Source organism: Coturnix japonica, chromosome 1 (assembly GCF_054131305.1).
Source record: "Coturnix japonica strain WE chromosome 1, WE-NBRP24, whole genome shotgun sequence".
Taxonomy (NCBI): Eukaryota; Metazoa; Chordata; class Aves; order Galliformes; family Phasianidae; genus Coturnix; species Coturnix japonica.
The window spans coordinates 69,196,241-69,216,572 of NC_140663.1; the positions used below are offsets into that span (position 1 = coordinate 69,196,241).

Consider the following 20,332-nt stretch of genomic DNA (forward strand, 5'->3'; position numbering starts at 1 on the left):
CAGAAGCAGACAAAAAAATAAGCTTGCATGGAGTGCTTTATAACAGACTTGGGGAATGCTGCAAGTTTAGAAGCCTTTTATCATGCAGATTTTTCTTAGCCGTTTCTCCCTTTTTAAGTCACAGAGTATGTATAAATAAAAGGATATTGCACTATTTATTTTGAAGGCAAAATGATGCAGTGAGATTGAGTTTATAAATGCTTTGAATGACTTTCACAAAATTAGATTTACTTTCCTTTCATGAGGGAGCAGCTGAGGCAAAAAATCAAACATAGTGTTTTCTTAATCTGGAAAGCACAGAAGAATTCCACAATTATCTAAAAACATGTCTCTAGTAGTTTCAAAAGTATAACAAATAGACAGCATCTATTGAGCATTTTGCTACATTTTTATAGGAATCAACAACAAAACATAGGATGAATCTCAGATTTTAATGTAAAAAATCAAATATATTTGTGTGAAAAAATTAATGTCCTATTTAAAAGGTGACTGGCTTTTCTGTTGAGCTCTAAAGAACCAGCACAAAACAGCACATTGGCTGCATTATGAGAGGCTGCAACTGCTGTGGCTATTCCACAGAGTGTGCGAGGTGCTCACACAAGTTGATACACACAGCATGTTAAACACACCTAGCGCTCCTGGATGTGGTTGTGCCTGTTGATAGGATGAGTCTTAAGAGTTTTTCTTTTCAAGGCAATTTGAGTTCTTCTCTTTCTGTGTAGGCTCGTTAAATATTTCATTAATTTTTAAAACAACTGATACTAACTGACCTGAATTAGATACAGTTTCACAACACTTGCATGGAATGAGCCATCAATGATTTTATTTTGCATTTACATTAGATGTAAAAATATAATTTGTAATAAATGTTATAGCAACATCAGTCAGCGTGGAGGGGTAGGGAAGTTGTTGAGTGAGGGGCCCTTGGCTCTTCAACTTTGTCTTTGCTTTCCTTGTGCCTAAGAAGGGAGGTAGAAGACATGCAGGCTGCTTAATTTTGAGACTCATCTGAGGAGGATGGCCACCCCAGGCTCACACACAGGGCTGGTGGGGGAGCTCCTTGCAGGGGAAGCTTCAGGATCCTGACTTAGTCACCAACTTGCCCGATGGATTTACCCCTCTTACTCATAAACTGACAGGGGAATTAATACAATTCACACTATTTGGTGTTCAGCCACCAAGCAGTTTGATCTCATTCATCACTGCAGAGGCACAATGTTGAGCCATCAGTGCCATTTTTTGTACTGCTTCAAAGACCTAGACCTCCCTGCTGTTGGAAAAGGGAATAAGTTGTTCCTTCAGCTGCAGAACTAACAAAGTTGATATGCTATGGATTTGTAGCCTAAGTCCTCTGTTTTCTGACCAAGTAGTCCTGGATCATTTTCCCTATGTCATCTCAAATTCTTATGTAGTATTTTCACCTCATCTCCTCACCTCTTTATCTCAAATTTCCTTATAATGTTAGGAATAACTTGTAATTAATCACCATCCAAACTCTCATAGGTGCATCAGCAGACCAAAAACAACACAAAACTGATTTTATGGTTTAATTCTTCTCCTTCCAGGAAATGATTTCTAAAAGCTTGTAGTAGTAGTATTTCTGAGTAGCAGTAGCATTTCTGAGAGCCCTGTTCCTATGTAAATTTTGTTGACAGAAGTCCATAGCTTTCCTATAAAATATGACTAAATATATCAATCAATTCAACATTTTTCTCCTGTTCTTACTCAACAAAGTATCTATACCAGACACCTAAGTGTATAAAATTCCATACCACTCTATGTGTATTAATACTAATTTGTGAAAACATCACTGTAAGTACATCTAACAGGAACTATTTAGGAAAGAGGGATTTTTTTTTAATGCAGGCAGATATAGGAATTCTGCTAGAAATTACAATCCAGTGTCACATACTAAGTTTGTAACAGAATAGTTTTAGTCATTTGACCAACTTACTGGGGGAAGGTAAAAAATCAATGGCAAGAATTGAGTTTAATTTGGATAAACCTGAAGTCTGACCTTCTGTATATTAGAAATTCTCATAATTTGCTATAGTTTACGAGTAGGAGCTTCAGACTGAATGCTACAATTTGCCATCTTTACATGCTGGCAAGGTGCCATTAATTTCAATCTAAAACAGTACTGGACTAGCTGGAGTAATCACTCTCTGCTGTATCATAATAACTTGGCAATGGCCAGAAGAAAGATTTATGACCTGGCTTATAAGACAAAGGCCAATGTCAATCTTGCTCATTATCACAGACATCTTAGGAAAGCTATTCCAAAGGCCATGAGCATCTTAGGAAAAAAAATTCACCAACTAGAGACAATCATTGCCTGAAATGCTTCTAGGTCCACATCTATGGCCTATTCCTCAGTGCAGCATCCTCATCTTCCCCACACGGACAATCAGGTGCCTGAGTGAAATTACATCCCAGTAGCAAAATCCTCCCAGACACTCTCAGGGTACCAGTTTTGTCACTCCCAAAGTACCATGCCTCTCCTGCTCCCTCCAGTTCTGATATTACTTTCAATGAGCTTAGAGCAGTCTCACATGTGCTGGTGGCACTTCAGAGTGGAAAGCCAGCCCGAGTGCTACAACCATGCAGTTGTGCAGTACTCTAAGAACAGCACTGAAACCTGTGTTATGCTTCTCCCTGATATCCATATAGACCATAGAGAGGAAAAATCTAAAAGCAGCTGTGCTGCAATGTCGTGAGCTCTCATCCCCTACAGAAGGAATGCAGCCATCTAAGCACAGAGCACATGAGCCACGTGCCATGGTTGCTTCTTTACATGACTTATTTACTATCTTGTTTGCAGCAGATTGCTATTGCCTAACAAACCAACCCCAAAATAGAATAGCACAGGCAATTTTTCCACAGCCCACTAATAAACAACAAGGAGGTTCAGAGGGTTATTTGCACTGCATGCCAAGTGGAAACTCCCAAGGTTAAAATGTTAACCCCCAGAAAGCGTCTAAACGAGAAAAGGATGTGGGATATGAGGTCAAGTTTGGGATAGCACTAAAAAAAAGCTTGCAGCAAATCAAAACAAGAGGAAGAAATACTATAGCTTTTGTAATATGGCAGTTAAGACACATTCCTTGTCCATCAAATAATTTTGCTTTCTGTGTTCAAGTAAGTACCTTAAACTTTAGGGCAAGTTTTATTAAAATCAGTCAAAAGCCTAAATCACTTAAATGGGGACATCATCAAGACTTTAATTTGCTCGGAAGCTGTTACATTTTTATTATTGACAATTTGAGCTCATGGAACCCATTCTCAGCCTCTCTGAAGTTGCACTGATTTGATTGTTTTTGCTTTCTTACAGCTGCTCACTCCAGAGACTACAAAAAGCAACCCAGCAGATTTTTATAAATGTTTTCTAATTATTATTGTTTCCTATAAATGTGTTTCCTCATTTCAGTGTATAAATAGCAAACTGATTATTTACAGCACTTTCTCCTGCTGAGCACTAGCCTATCTGTCAGAGAGGTGAAACAAATAACTGAGCTATGATTTGTAACAATAAAACCTATGCATCATTTTTCTTTCTCTAGGAAAAATAAAAATAAAAATCCAGTTTCTGCACATTTGCTGTTTTTGGCAGCATCCTTTTCTCTTGAAGGAAACATCCCAGCACATGAAAGAGGACCTCATGATAAAGTGTGCTTTAAAATAGAGTAGAAAATTCACTGAAAATCAAATGCAAAGGTTTGTTCTGCTTTTTCAACACCTGAGAAAGCTGGAATGCATATTTTCACAACATTGCATAATGTGGGACATACTGTTCAGCTTACTGGACCTAAGGTGACAGAAAATAATAGGGGCATTACCTCAGCTAATGTAAATCAGAGCAGCCCAGAGGTCAATGAAATTACACCTCTCTCTTCCCTTTTGTGGATCCTGTCAAATAACCTGCATTTTTCTTACTTCATTCAGGGTGGTGTGATGAGCAGCTGTGCTCTATGATGGACAATGCAAACTGCTTTTAGAGATCAGGCAGTTTGAAATGAGAGATCTCTTACGCTTTCTGCTTAAGAGAGAAAGACAAAACAGAGCATTTCAGTGTACAGTACAGTCTTCTGTAACTGATTCACAAATCTGAATCATATTGCAACATTATGTTAGATTCAAGAGGGATGTATTTCAGTAAACACAATGGCTAGAAAGAATGAGTACTCTTCACTGCAGAATATGTGATCAGTTACTGCAATGTCATACATTCAATGACTCATTTTTAGACTGCGGACAGTTATCACAAAAGGCCTCTACACATTGTTCTGAAGTGCCATTAAATATTCTTGGTTGATAATCTCTCTCTCTCTCTCTCCTCTTCCTCTCCCTTTCATTTTTTTCCCTGCTGAGACATGCTGAGATTCAGTTTCGAATGCATTCTTCCTCCGTGGTCACGCATGCCCAGCATGCACAAGCAGAAAGATTATGCCCAAAAGAAAAGCTCCCTGAAATGTTTATGACAACAATTTAACAAGCAAAAGCTGCACAGTTGTTGCAGTTTTGTGCATTTTCCTCTGCCCTCTCTGCCCATCCATAGCAATAAATACAAAAACAAAGCATTTCCCATCTCCCCACAAATGATATTTAATTTTAGATTTTAAAACCAACTAGAGAAAACAGAACAATGTCAACAGCTAGTCAAGGTCAGCTTTGTGTTCCATGCCGGAGCTCAGCTGTAACCATCCTTGATTACAGAGGCAATAGGATGCAGCAACAGAGGTTCACAGGAGCTTGCTGAACATACAGCAGAAGATGTTGATTCAGCTTGACACACACAGTCAAATGTTAATTCCTTTTAAGTTTTGCAAATGTAGGAAACTTCATTTGTGCATTTGAGCCATATTTTTCTCAACACCACAAGTAGAGGATGTCCCAGTTTTTTTTTCTTGCCTTTTTAAACACAACATTTTACAAATGGCTTTTTTTTCTTACCTTGACTCACATTGCAAAGCAGTGAGGAGGTACTGTGAATAGCTAATTCCTGCTGCTCTTCATTTTTTTGTGTGAAGATAGCCAGGCAGAATGAATACAAAACTAATCCTGCTTTATGACCACAGCACATGAGCGCTGTTTTAAATGTCTGGATTCATAAAACTTATAGCTACTGGTGAGCAACAACGTAATTTTCATAGCTCTGCAATGTTATTCTCTGTGAGTTAGGAGTAACTATAGATTACAACATTATAGCAGAGGCTGCATCCCTGTACACTTGCCATTTTCTAACACTACTCCTTGCTAGCCTCTGCTTTTACCCTCTATTGGAGACAGGATGTGAGGCTTGATAGACTTTTAAACTTGTTCCTTGTGGTTCTTTATCTGCTCTCTTTCTCTGCACATGAGAAGCTTGAATTAGCAAAAGGACATAATTAACAATAAACACATAAAATATTTTACCAACTGGTTCTTGTTAAACTGAAGCATGGTTTCCCATTAAATTATGACTGAAAAATCAAGGGTGGGCAAAATTTCCTCAGGAGTGTTCTGCCTGGTATGCCCACGAAGATGAACATTAGTATCACTTGCATTATTTTACATTTTTAAGAGGATCACATGAGATCAAATATTTAAATGTGTTTTGGACCACTGAAACAGGCAGAACTTGGCACCCAGGGAAACCAGGGTGGAGGCAAAAAACACCCTGGAAAGACATTCAGCCAAGTGGGCAAGTCTGCTCTGTACGCATAGATACAAAGAATTAACTCAGGAGAGCACCCCCTTTTTTGTGTGTCTCCCATTCTTTAAATAAATCCTGTTTCCACCTCTTGATTTTTTAACTGCCTTTGTTAAGCTCATTTATTGTGAGCTTAAGAACTCCAGTACTTCCCGTGTAAACCTCAGGAGAACTTGGTACCAAGTCAAGTTCCAGTTAAGAAGAACAAACAACAGAATCCTCACAGGAGCTCACAATAATACAGGCTTCAAATTCATGTTTCCCAGTAACAAATCACGCACTGAAATTCCTAAACTGAAATAAAGTTGGGTTAAGATCTTTGCTGAATCACAGTGTGAACAGCTGGCATGGGACAACGAATTTCTGTGACTCAGCCCAGAACAGATCCCTATCTACTGAATCTGTTTCATATCTTTACTGTCCTGCTCCCCTAGGTAAGGTTCAAACATAACATGTAGGAATAGGCTGAGAGAATCAGTGGAATTTATCATAAAAAATGTTTCCCTTTAAAAATTGTTGCTCTAATTAAGTCTTCTCCTGCACAAGATCCAGGGTTCCTTCACAGGTTTCTGTTAATAGGCATTCATAAAATTGGGACTACAGGCAGATAACTATGTAATCTATCTTTCTTTCTGCATCTATGGCATGTGTTTGATCTGTGCCTCCAGAGAGTACCAATAGTGATTTGACTGTTCAAATTCGTCTCTGCACATGATTCAGAGCTCGTCTTTATAGCTTCATTTATTTCATTGCACCATGCAACAACAGCACCTTGACTCACAGAAAAAGCTCTTTTAAATGTTTTCATTTCTGAAGTTCCCTCTACTGTTCTACACTTATAATAACCAGAATACATAAAAACTAGTACACACAAATTTTTGAAACACCTTGAAAATATCTGAAGTATCTATCCGACATTATGAGAAAGAAGTTAAATGCCTGAGAGTGTGCTGCTATAAAGTTTTCACACACACACGATTGGAATGACCAAAAATTCTTTCTACCCATACACCTCATGGGTGGCTGCTAACTGTGGTCCAGACAACAGCATTGCCTGATGTTTTTAGAGAGGAACATTCAAAAGGATATGGATTTTACTACTTTCCACATCCAGAAGTCATTGGGACAACATTGTCTATTATCTGATCAAAATTAGGCTATTGGATTATCTCACTCACCATCTTTTAACTGCCTAATTAAAGATCCAGAGATGCTGAAACTGATGAGTCTTAATGTTCTTTTTTTCTTAAACTACAGAAGCCCACAAGAAATAGTCCTTCAGTGGCAATAAATTCCTCTCAATAGCATCACTGATAATACCATTTCCATTTGACAGTACTGATATACATGGCACGCAGCACACATACTCCCATAAGCCCATACAAAATAAAATCTGGGTCACTCTGCAGCCTTTTCAGGAAACAGAAAGAGCCTCACCTACCTAAGAGAAGGCTTCAAACCTGTATCTTTGCTAAATACCTGCGAGGTCACTGAAATTTTGTCATTACAGTCTATAGAACTCATAAAAGGAGAGAGAACAAGTAAAAGCAACCAATTAATCAAGAGAAAAGTTAATACTTTTTTCTGGTTCAGATTTTAGAAGCTCTCAACACATATCATTCTCTTTCCTCCATTAGCTTTACCTTCTTCATAAATATGGCATATATTAATTCATTTATTTCTCATATTGAAGTTGTAGAGGAGTACCGTTCTTTTTATACTCAGGAAGGCTGAGGCATATGAGAAGGACATTGTTTGCTGTGAAAGGTTAGATAGAACTTATTGGACTTCCAGGATGGACTGGAAGCAAGAAATTGAATGCCCTGATGCCAGTAAGCAGCCCCACTTTTACAACTGGAGCAGCAGCATTAAATACTGTCCTTCTTAATGACCCAGTGGCTTTCACCTAAAAGATATCTTCTGAATTAAGGAAGCAAGTTACTCATGTCTCAAGTGTTAGGTTGGATTCTAAAGAGGTATCATAAAAGTTAATGTCATAGCAGCTCTTATATGATAGATATTGATTGTTCTAATATCAGGCCTTCCACAGAGGACTAATGTTTAATGTTTAACAGGGGAAAATTATATTTTATATCTCATTTAAAGCTGAATCATTAGCATGAGATAAGCAGACTTTTGGGGTGGCAGGAAATCCAAATGTGCATAAGTCAACCAGACTAAATTGTTTTTTTCTGAATGTGAACATCTGCCAGCCGCTCTTGAGCAAGAAGCCATAGTGAGATAGCTTTCCATATCTTTGACAGAAATGACTTAGTTGGAAGCTAGAAGAAGATTTTGTAGTTTTCATTGCTGTTGTTACTTTTCAGGTTTCTTCATTTCTTTGTTTTTTGTTGTTGTTGTCTGCTTCTCTGTTTTGTTCTTGTTGTTTTTAGCAAAATTGCCTTTTGAAAGTATATTGCTATTCCATTCCTTGTGTTAAGTAAATCATTTTTTATACCAGATACTGTGCTGTAATTTACATAAACAGCTGTGAGGGCCCTTCTGTACAAGTGACCGTATTTATTTCATATCACTCTGAGAAGAATAATACTTGGGCAACAAAGCAAAAATATATAAAAGCTAATGCATCCATTTTAACTTTTTTACAGCCATTTTTTACTTTGAAGTTTTCCTATCCACAACCTCAGTATCTTCTATCTTTCAGCAGCTATTGGCAACAGGTGAGCTTAGGACTGCCATTTATGAGCAAATTTCTGTCCATGGAGAGAACAACTGTGCAGCAGTAGTAGCACTAAGTACCCCAAAGATGCTGCAAGCACGAAGACCAGGCAGGTACCAGGGACTGTAAGACCTATCCCAAATTCATAAATATTACTGCCTAACCCCGTAGCATTATGGCTTTCAAAGGGAATGAGAAACTAAACATATGCTAAAATAAATGTCTGCATGCTTTGTGTCTAGTGAACCTGCACATTACAGAAAGCTGCAGCATATAGGAAACTTATATTTTAGAAATCTCATAGCTTACTATTGCAGGCTGACTCCAAATTGCTGAGTAGGTAGAGGTGGTCTTGGTGGAGGAACCTTAACCACAGGTGGCAGTTTTCCTTTGTGTTTCCCCCGAAGATTTTCATCATGTCTGTAAAAACAAAAATTAATTGATTTTCTGTGCATCACAGCTGACAAGTTACATATATGAACAGCTACCAGTTTTGTTTGTGATGCTGAACTCCTGATAACAGTGTATATGCTACAGGTCTTACAAAATTTATGTTTACTATAATTTAAGTAATAGGGAATTTTTTAAGCAGTATTTGTTGAAGAATTCTTAAGCAAGACAAAAAAGAGCTTTTTTGTGTTTGCTGTAGCCAAAGGAGTACAGTAATAAATCTGTCCAAAAAATAGGAACACTGTATAATTTAAAAGCAAAATCCAAGCTTCTTTGCTATTCAGAATATAGTTCTCCTCTCTTTTGCAACAATGCAATATAATTTATAACCTCGGAGCTCTAACGTATTTCCAGTTATTCCCTATTTACTCAGAAGGTGTGTAAAAACCCACCTGGCATCGGTAAGTCATAATCAAGGCTTCCAGTTACTTTCATTCAGCAGTGACATAAAATCATTTCCTGTCAGTATATCAAAGCATTTCCATGTAAATACTAGTGTTGAAAAGACTGTTATTGATACCAATACTGGCACTTGATAATCCCAGCCCAATGTACTTCTTTATCTTTCCTTCTCACACCTCTCTCCATTACTCCTCCCTAGCACACATACACGTATCACATAAAAGTAGTGGATCTGATAACAAGACATATCCATAGAATTCAAAATCAATTAACTCCTTGCTGACTGTGAAAGCTCTTCACAAATGGAAGTCACGCAATCCATTACAATATGCAAGCAATGAGGTTGGGATTATATTTTTGCCCACAACCATTATGCAGTACTCATAAGAAGCAGCAACACGTGGATTGGTTTTGTTAACACTCACACTGAGGCTGCATTTATATGAAGAAAATGTTCCACTACTGAGATGTGGAGGTTTCAGACCTGTAAAAAACTACATAGGGTTCCCCTGTGCAAACATGTGACACACTCTAGCACATCTTACGTGGCAGTGCAGATTTCAGAATTAAATCCAGTCAATCACGGGAGGTAAATTAAACTTTCAAACACTGAAGAAATGGGATTAGATTCTGCTTGGAATACAGTGAACATAACACAAGTGTACCTGAGAAAACGTGAGACAAAGTATTTGAAACTTGCCACGTACCGGATGACTTCTTGAGGAATATTAAGCTGGTCATATTTGAGATGTTCTCTCAGGTCGCTTAAATAGTTCAAGTAGGTGACTTTTTTCCCAAATTTATGGCTAAAAAAAAAAAAAATAGAAAAAAAATTTAAAAAGAACTGTAAAAATCAGCATGGGAGAAGCATTTTTGAAGGCTTTAGTTTCTGTTACAGAAATGTAAGTGCTGACGCAACTCAAAATTAGACTGTAATTGAAGCAGCAGGAGACATGAGATGTATTTCATTTTGTATGATCAAACATATACAGTGCATGCCTGAGAGTCTGATTTGAATAAAAATAACTGACTTTAGTCTGAATGTTTTTTGATTTGCATAGATATGAAAAACACTGCCTTTAAAAGCCACCGAAAAACAGCTTTCACACAGCATTAGGAAGCTCACTAAAATAACTGTTAACTCTGGAGAAACTGTTGCCTGGCCAACACAGTGGTTGTGTTATTTAGGTACTCCTTCCTACCAAAACACAAAATAATGGGACTACAGACACAGACCGTAAAGTATCAAATGACAGGCAAGATATTCAAAGAATGGGTAGCGTATGTCCTTGAAGTGCAGGGCGATCACATCTATCTGTTCTGAAAAGAGCTGGATAGCTTCTGAACAATAAAGCTCTCTTTGTGAGCTGAACAAAACAGACTTCCAAATTTGATGCGAGGAGGATTGCAAGTTAGGTTTCGAGCTTCAGTTAGGCACAGTCCAAACTAATTTCATATTTTTCTGCTATACAAAGCATCTGTCCTGTAATGAATTGTCAATACAAGTAGTAGGTATTCATGATGAAAACTGTACTTCGCTGCAGGTTACTTTGAGTACAAAACTGGAGAAAAATTCTCTCGCAGTAATGAATTCATCAGTGAATTTTCAAACAAGCATACGCACACTCCCTCTAGTGGGCGATGACACAAATGCAAGTCACTTGGGTATTTTGGAAGCTCTCAAGTCAAAAACGCAAAGTATTGCCAACAGACAAATGCTTTTGTGACTGATAGATAAAAAGCCAGTTGTGTAGAACTTCAGATTTTTCAGCTTGTCTTTTTTATGGGTTTTCAACATCACACGTAAGCCATGGGCTAATGAAGAATTCTCTGTAACTGACTTGAGGACCTTTTCAGAGTTAATTCATTCTTTCAATTATTTTGTCTTAATAATACTAGTTATTATGACAAAATAATGCCATAATTGCTAATACTGTTATTACCAATGTACAATTTTGTTTCTGTTGGACACAAAGAAGGAGTAGAGTGCTATCAGGTTAGACCCAAGTATCCAGGTATACCATAGTAAAAGTCAAGTACGACATGAATTGCACATTGCTATGAAAACAGGGAATTGTGAAGGACAAGATCATCATGTATCTAAGATGAAAAATGCTCATTTCAATTTTCTGTGCTGGATATGAATGCTTAAGTTTATAAGGAGCACCCATTTTTACATCCAAAAGAATCACAGAATGACCTGGGTTGGAAGGGACTTCAAGGATCATGAAGCTCCAACCCCCCTGCCTGGCAGGGCCACCAAACTTCCACATTTACTAGATCAGGTTGCCCAGGGCCCCATCCAGCCTGGCCTTGGACACCTCCAAGGACAGGACATCCACAATCTCTCTGGGCAGCCTGTTCCAGGACCTCACCACTCTCCTAGTAAAGAACTTCCCCCTAACATCCAACCTAAATCTACCCTCTTTCAACTTAAAACCATTTCCCCTATAAAATAAGGATTTAAATGCCAGTGTATTATGGTGTTCCAAGAAAAAAAAAAAAAAGAAAGAAAAAGTATCTACTCTATGAAGACATCGTAAGATCCAAGGAAAATGACTGCTTGAAGAGATAACCACATACATGTACATTTCTTAAGAATTAGCAGCAGTGTTTATCTACCTATAGCCCCACAAATATCATGAGCACCAAAGGGACTTGGAAAGTTTGAAGCACAAGGAGGGTTATAAGTGCATTCAAACTCTGGAGCCAGCACAGATTCCACGTCACAGTATGATCAGAGGCTGACTACACTAAGGCAATAGCTGTCCTTCCATATTCCACTTCTTTCCTTAGCCACACAGTGGCTGGCTTAACATCTTAGCCTGAGGCTGACTTCTCAGAACCCCACAAATCACTGTCAACTGCCTCTTAGAAAGAAGCTGGCTGTGCCTGAGTCATCTTCAAACAGGTCATGACTGCTGGTTTGTAGTGGTTATGGATTGTTGTTTTTTTTTTCTGAAACCTTCTACAAAATTCTTAGTTGCCATCCTACAGCTAATCAGGAGCAAAGAAAATCCATACAGTTCCTGAACTGCATGGATTCCTACTGCAACTCATGCTTCTGTCACAGTTTTCTCACCAGTGGTCTATGTCTTGGATTATTGACACTTATCTTACTTCCAGTTACAATAAATATCTATAGTCATTCTTATTTCACAAATGATACATTACAGAATGAGTTCTAACTGTATTTCCTTAAATTTCACATGCTTCTTGCATATTCTGATCTGTCTAAAATTTAAAATTCCCCTTTACAATTAATTAAACAAACAGTCAGAAAGAATGAGTTAGAATAACTAGATATGTAGGAGCTGATGAGGAGATGACAGGAGTTGCTTTATTCCTTCAACTTTGAGGACATTAATAATATAATCTGCAATACATTAGAATTACTTTGAAAGTAGAATTACTTTGAAGTTCGGGAGCAAAAACTTAAAGTCCAACCAACTTCCAATCCATCCATCATCGCTGGTTCCTTATAGCTACCATTAGTTTTTAGAATGAAAAGAATCCTCTAGTAAAATATAACTATCATTATACTTCCTATCTCAAATTCTTATGAGCACTTCAGGGCTTATTCATTAACTCTGAACACACTAGTAGTATCAATCCTATTCATCTCAGCACTTGAGATCAGACCCATTTATTTACCTGCTTTACCATATCACCTAGTAACTCCAGTCATAGACTGGTCATTCATGTCCACAGAATAACTACGTTTTGAAGTAGTATTTACTTTAACATACCACTGAACCTTTTATTAATTAAGAATGCATTATCTTAGAAGGAAAAAGAATCCTCTACCCTGTTATGCATACTCAAGCTAGAGTGCATCATACATACTAGTTCAAGCCAGTTCAAATGAGTGTTGTGCTGTAACTTGATATATTTTAACTCAAACTTTGTAAAAGCAACCAGTAAGAGAACATATCATCTTTAAACGAGACAGAAAAACTGCCAAGTACCTTATAAGTGGTTTAAAAATATTCCACAGAATTTTGATGAAGTTGGTTGGATGTACAACATAGAGTGCTTTAAGGTTTTTCTTATACCTAGGAAAAGAAAAGGAAATTGTTAGAAAATTTTTGAATATCATAGACTGTAAAAATGAATAGATACAACTGAATGGAAGGTATTGTTACAGGAATATCATACAGTGTTTTATTCAAATACATTAAAAATACAATTCAGGAGAAACTCAACATAAAATGATTTTTTAATTAAAAATAATAATTTAAAAAAGGGTTATTTTGATGATACAACAGTATTCCAACACTATTATAAACCTAACCAATGCCTTTTGACTTAAGGACTTAACATCTGGAAGGAAAATTATGAGAAGAAACAGCCTGAAAAAGAATTGAGAGAAGAAGGAAGTCTTAAAAACGGACTCCCTTCATCTCTCTTTATTTCCTCCATAAAGGAGCTTCATACAGGAGAAAATTTATATATTTTCAGGTGTGAAATTTTGACCTAATCTTCTTTCTCGCTACTTTTATGTTGTCTGGGTAGTCAATTCTAAAGTTGAAGCCATTGTTTTATATCAGATTATAACAAACTTAAAACCTTTCTCCATTGCTTCACTCCATGTTGTTATATAACAGTACACAAGCAACAGATTCTAGCAGGCTGAAACTGAAATGGAAACTAGGCACCACAGGAACACGCTGATCTTACTCAACCTTACTCCATGATGAAACTGAGAAAACCCACAATCAAGTGTCTCTGTATATTCTGTATAAAAACTGTTGCTTAGAGCTTTGCAAAGTTTTCTCCAAGCAAATAAATATTCTCCTGCACAACAGGTACTGCTGTAAGTAAGAACTCAAATTTAGTGATAAAAACTAAAAAGTCAAACAACTAAGTTACTTTACTGAAGTCTTTTTTTCATCTCAAAGCAGAAGGCATAAGCCTGTACATCTGTGGGATTTTACATACTTCATTTTTTCTTGAACTACAACCGAATGCCCAGGAGACTTCACTGAATTCTTGCAGTAAACCTTAAAATCAAGAACTACTACCTTGAAATTATTCCAGTTGAACATTTCCTTTCATAATACTAGCTAACTGTAATCTTCCTTTGTATTTTCCTCTTTTCTCTGACCCTCAAAATACACAAACAGGTCTGAAAGGTACTATTGTTTGTGTCTGTGTGTGTGTGTTGGGGTGGGGGTTGTTTGGTTGTTTTTTTTTTTCTCTCTGGCTAGTATAGCTAAACATATATGCTGGACTGTAAATACTGCTGTGAGCTTCTCAGTGACTGCATGCTGTGAACTTCAGCTGTGAGTAAAATGATGGGTGTGAGGTTGCCTACTTCTTAAAGCTACATGGAATTATCTGATCCTCTTTGGTCCTCTTTCATTCTGGGACAGAATGAAAATGAAGAAAAGAGATTTCTGATGTAATTGTGTGCTTGAGATATATGCAGGACAGAAGGCAACAAAACTGAGGAAGATATTGCCCCTCATACTGCCTCTCCTATACAGCTACTGTAAATTAGGCTTGGGATTGTCTCAGAAGGAAAATAATATGATAGGGTAGGCTTTCAATTCCACAGAGTGGTTTATTTTCAGGAACAGTCAAAGCACAGCAAGAAACAGTATTATAGCCCAAATTTTCCACTGAAGACAAAATATAGGAGATCCTTTGTCCTTTGTTCTTCCTTACCCTGTCCCACAAACAATAAATGCATTATAGCAAACATACAGAAGCCTACTAGCAAAAATAAGCTTTCTCTATGTGTTGCTGAACCAATATCAATTTCTCATTAAGGCAGTTAGATACCTCATATGACAGCTCATCCCTGCAGCTCAGATGGCTGCTGTTTTCTTGTATAGTGTTTTAGGGTTTCAGGATGCTACTGGGTGAGATTCAAAAGACTCTGAGCTCAGGCACTAGATAACCAAAAGTAGTTTTGCATATTTGAATTTCCATTTTCAAAGCAGGGTGGTACATAGTTCTGTTACATGCTTGTGTGTTTACACTTCACTTTAATCTAGAAATACTCATTAACCTCTTCCAGTGTCTTTTTGGAGATTTGTTTCTTGTTCCAGCTCCCAGATTGGAAAAATCAGGCACATATGATTCATCCCCCCAACACACACACACAGGCACATCTACACTTCCACTATGGAAAAACACCATTTATGAATGCTTCTACTTCCAGTTATGTAGTCCTTTTTTTGGCCAACTTATAAAAACAAGTGAAACAACTAATAACTTGTCAACAAGTATAAGCCTAACTGCTTTCAATAGGAACTTCCAGCTCTATTGATGAATGCTTGTTTTCAAAGAACGAACTTCAGAACTCAGTTTCCTCTATTGAAAAGCTATCTATCTAGGAGCTCTGGCCTAGTCAACAACCCATCCAACCACCCAAAATGTAAGTCAGCAGCAGTCACTGTTATGCCAAAGGACTAGCATATACAAGCACAGGGGTCATTTTTGTGCTTCACATATAACAAACAGCGAATACTACAAGTATTTTGAGAAACTGTCTGCTAGGATCCCCTATTTCATATGCAACCTAGAGCTGAGAAGATTTAAGGTTCAAGAAAGAACTTTGAGATAGTCCATAATGATGGCTGGTAAGGTGTCACAAGCTTCTTGTTAAATAGTGCACAGAAAGATGATAGCTCAGTTCTTGCTCCCAAGTCTTTGGATAACTTTGGATAATCATTTCAGCACCTACTACACTCATTGGTAGTGCACAGAAGACATTTATAAGAGAACCAACAGACTGAGGCCATTACAAGAATTTGTAATGGTAAAATTAACTCAGCCATTAGCTACAGACATTTGACACACACAAAAACCAACCAAATATTCTGGAGTCATACTTCCTGTCAAATTCTTTGTAGGCAGTTTGTAACCATTTCAGTGATGGTTTATTCAGACTCTTCAGGCCATAGTGAAAGTAGACAACAGTATAATCATTCTCTACATACTGGTCCAGAGTATACTTCAAGTACCTGAAAAGATAACATGTTAGTTTTAAGACTGTGTATTGGATGGGAATTTTAAAGCAGTAACTGAGAAAGCAAATGCACTGTTTTTGCACTGAGCATTCATGACTGAAGATTCATGCTTTCTTCAATGTATTTATCAAATGAGCTCATCTTGTTTTAGAGGCAGCATTACCAATAATTTCACCACATTATGGACATATTTAGTTACAAAAACAATGGTACGCACAGATCAATGCATGACTATGTTGTTTAGCAAATATTTTAAAGGATGCATTTTAACTGACGGCAGCTTTTATTTTGTTTTCTTCTTGTCTTTGTCAATTCCTTCCTATTAGCCAAATAAACATAGTCATTTTGACCTTTCAAAATAATAAGGGATAAATCTTCTTTTTTATTCTCAAATTAAAAGATTTTAAATTCTTGGAAAAATCCATTAACTCTAATTACTGCCAATTACAACTGGTTACTGTAAACTGTTTGCTTGAACGTGTTCACCTTTCTCTTGTTTGCTTTGTAGGGACTACATTCATAGATCATTTCCTTTAAAAGTAATTTAAAGAACTACTCTAGTTATCCCATCTTGAAATAAAAGTATATGTTTTATAAGCAGATTTCTGTGCATTGATTCTTTTATGGTATAGTGTAAGACACTTTTCCTTTTCTCCTACAATTGAGAACACTGTATAGTCTATTACACAGCTCAATGATTCAAATAAAGCAATGATGAAGGAGTACAATCTGGCCTCATCTCTCGCTGTGTCAGATTTCAACTTTCTCATGTCATTCTCAATGCTATCTTATTATTCTGCGACAGATCCCCAGATATCATTCTTCACTCATTCAAGTAAATAGACAGTTTCATGTGACACTTACTAGGCTGTGGCTACCTGAGAGCATCAAGGCCACATTGACTATTCACCTATGGAAAAGCACATAACTTCACTGCTATGCTGTACTCCCACAGTCTTACAGATCTGCTTACTGATCTACCATACTGAAAACCTTAAGGCTGCCGATAGTCTGGGACAAGGAATGCCATTGCTATTTATATAATACTATTTTGAGACTCAGATTGAGAATTAAACAGTATTTTAATGTTATTACCATCAACAGTAATTCAGAACTTTCAAAAAGAGTGTAATCAAAATATAAATATATCTAAACGGATACTTTGACATACAGAGAGCCTCGTTTTATTTTACAGCATGCAAATTCCTTGGCACACTGCCTACAGAAAGCCTTTACTTCTAAAAATAATTCAGGGAGTTTTGAAGGAACCAATATTTTTGTACGATCAGCTGCTTGTTACAAGGTGAGATTTAAGAGATTTAAACAATAATATTGCACTTGCTGTAAGTCACTTTATAAAAGAGGAAAGAGTAACATAAATAACAAAATGTTATTGCTAGGTGATTTAGGAAATGAAATATAGCAAACTAAGTCAAACTTGTCATCCATGACAACATACATACATAGCGCTAAAATACTAGAATTCCTTTTCCACTGGTCTTCATCATAAATTCCTTGTTTTAAAATACCAGAATTCATTAATAAAATCAAAACACCAAGTTAATTTGAGTACACAGTGAATTAATTCCTCTAGTCAAAATTCCAGATGAAGTAACTGACAGTTTCATCCACATCTCATTGACTTAATATTAACACTAGTAAGTGCATCATTTTTCCATTTCACTCGCTGCCTCCTGCTTCTCCCTCTCTGTAAACTCGTTCATCTGGAAACAAGCTAAAGGAGGTTCACATATAAATGTGATTCTGTGAATGCAAAGCAGTCCACACAGGAGATTGAGAGAAACTTACTCCAGCAATCTGGTGTGATTGAGCTGGTAGGAGGGGGGCATACGGCAGCAACTGAAGGTAATCACCTTCCTTCCAGAATTGTCATCACCTGGTGAACAAAAAAGACAGTAAATACAACACTCATTTATTCATGCAGTGGGACCTCATTGATCTGAGGGAAAAGTTTATATTTTCTGGTATTTGGAGTAATCTTTGTGTTTCTCATCTTTGCACAAAACACACTGTGAAACTTCATGAGCAAATCACATGCTGCCTACAGAAATAAATATGGCCACCATGGCAGTAAAATGATGTAACTGCTGGACAACTCAGGCCAGCTAAGAAAGACCTATTCAAAATGTGGCTGGTAGCGTGCAGTTCCTGAAAAGGAATGTCTAAATCCTGCAAAATTAAACCGTGGAAGAAACTGGGTCTTTCTTTCTGGAGCAGTCACAGAAGTCATGCATTACTTAATGTTCCACAACAAGCAAGTTAGACATCAACTCTGTCAAATACAGAAGTCAGATTTATTTATTTATTTATTTTCTTAGATAATTTTCCAAAAGCACCACTATGCTCAGATCTCATTTAAAACACAAGAAACAGGGCAATCACCTTTGCTTTTCATAACCTGAAGATTCACCAAGATTCCATCCCTTAATCCCTTCAGCAAAGCATGTATTGTGGCACTCGAGTTCATTGCAGTCTTCGGCTCATGACGCTTTACCCACTACTTGTATGGACAAAGCTGGCAATCATGCCAGTGCCCACCCAATGCACAAATTCTGCTATCTAGAAAGCCACACTCAGTACTTATAGGATGATCATATTGAGGGTAACTGTACTGAAGACTGTGAGATGTTAAGTTCTTAAAATATAGTTATCTAGCTGGAATGAAAGTGCAAAGAAGTGAAAGGAGGAAAGTTAAAGATTTAACAGAGTAACTTAACAGATAAATCATATGAACATTTCTATGAAAACTGGGTAGAACAGCTTCAACTGTTTGAATCAACATCAGTACTAACAACTAGATCAGCTGAAGATGATCAAATTATACGATCTGAATGAGAAAATATTTGCCAGCTTTGAAACATGTATTTTTTATGAAAAGCCACCAACTATATAAATATTCTTTGCCTTATATTGCTTAGGAAAAGACTGCTAATCTCAGCTAATAGATTCCACATCAAGAAAAAAACATTCTTGCATTTGCTTTACCCAGTTTCTCTCCCACGTATACAGAGTTCGTGATGGTATACTATTGTTTTTTGTTTTGTTTTGTTTTATATGGGAAGAGGGATAGAAGAGGCAAGATTAACTTTTAATAACTTTTCACTTATGAATATTGACTGGGAGACATCTTCTGCATTACCAGTTCCAAGCTTGAGTCATCACCAGCAACTGTGCCCACAACCCTTCCTGACTTGTCAGGTTTCACCTTGAAAACCAGTTAATTTTTCCAGCTCTTGGTCCTTACTGCTCACTGCTATGATAATTTGCAACCTCCTTTCTTCTGTTCCATTCTAAAAGTCGTAGCAAGTTTGTATCAGCTTGTTTGTGTAACAAAGATGTCATCTAGCTGGAACCATTCTTCTCCTCCAGTACTGTTTAAAACTGTGATGGAATCTCTAGGCAATAATCACTTCTCAGTCTTCATTTTACTGCTTATGTACATGTTACATCTTCCATCTCTTTTAAAAATTTTCCTTTTCCAATCCCACTGTTTTCTACACTACTCCAATCTGAATGCCTCTTCCCTAAACATGGGTGACAAGAATTAGGTAATGAATTGCAGATGAACATCAGAAATAGGACTTAAAGATTTTCTAATAATGTCAACACCATCTTTACTGAAAACTGGGATGAAGTATTCATTTAAATTGACAACTATAGCTGGATTATCTCTAAAATTCACCCCACTCTGATTTCACAGATCATTTCTTTCCTTTTTCTCTCTTCATACAACCAAAGAACCTTTTGCTATTTGCTTTATCATCCTTCAAAGATTTAACTCAGCTTGACTTTTAGCAGTTATCACTTTAGTCCTGTATTTCTTACTTCCAAAATGCAGTTTTCACTACTGGCTGCTTCTTGTTTTCCATTCCTTTCAGGCTTACTACTTATTTTTGCTATCTTTTTTGAACATGCTTTTTCACTCAACATAGCTTGATGCCCTCTTAGCACACTAATGATAAATTCTGATTCCCACATTAAATAAGGTGCTCGAGCACTGCTAAAGGAAGGTTATGCACAACAACATGATTATACGTACTCAAGTACATGTGTATATTGTTCTTAAACAGGCAAAAATTTCATTTCCTGAAGTTATTTAAAGTGTCTTAT

General features: G+C 37.0%; 1 protein-coding gene across 8 annotated transcripts in view; it reads right to left on the reverse strand.

The window, feature by feature from the left end:
• Positions 1 to 20,332, reverse strand: part of ARHGAP8 (Rho GTPase activating protein 8) — a 76,118-nt gene that overhangs the window by 24,771 nt on the left and 31,015 nt on the right. For 4 of the 8 annotated variants that reach the window (XM_015870204.2, XM_085543876.1, XM_085543861.1 and 1 more), the window contains 5 exons: positions 18,011 to 18,098; positions 16,064 to 16,195; positions 13,190 to 13,276; positions 9,929 to 10,027; positions 8,679 to 8,789 (listed from right to left, as the gene is read on the reverse strand). In XM_015870204.2, the coding sequence (XP_015725690.1) occupies positions 8,679 to 8,789; positions 9,929 to 10,027; positions 13,190 to 13,276; positions 16,064 to 16,195; positions 18,011 to 18,098 (517 nt within the window). Of the gene's footprint in view, positions 1 to 8,678; positions 8,790 to 9,928; positions 10,028 to 13,189; positions 13,277 to 16,039; positions 16,196 to 18,010; positions 18,099 to 20,332 lie in introns of all 8 variants that reach the window. The other 4 variants (XM_085543842.1, XM_085543867.1, XM_085543853.1 and 1 more) reach the window with 1 other exon arrangement.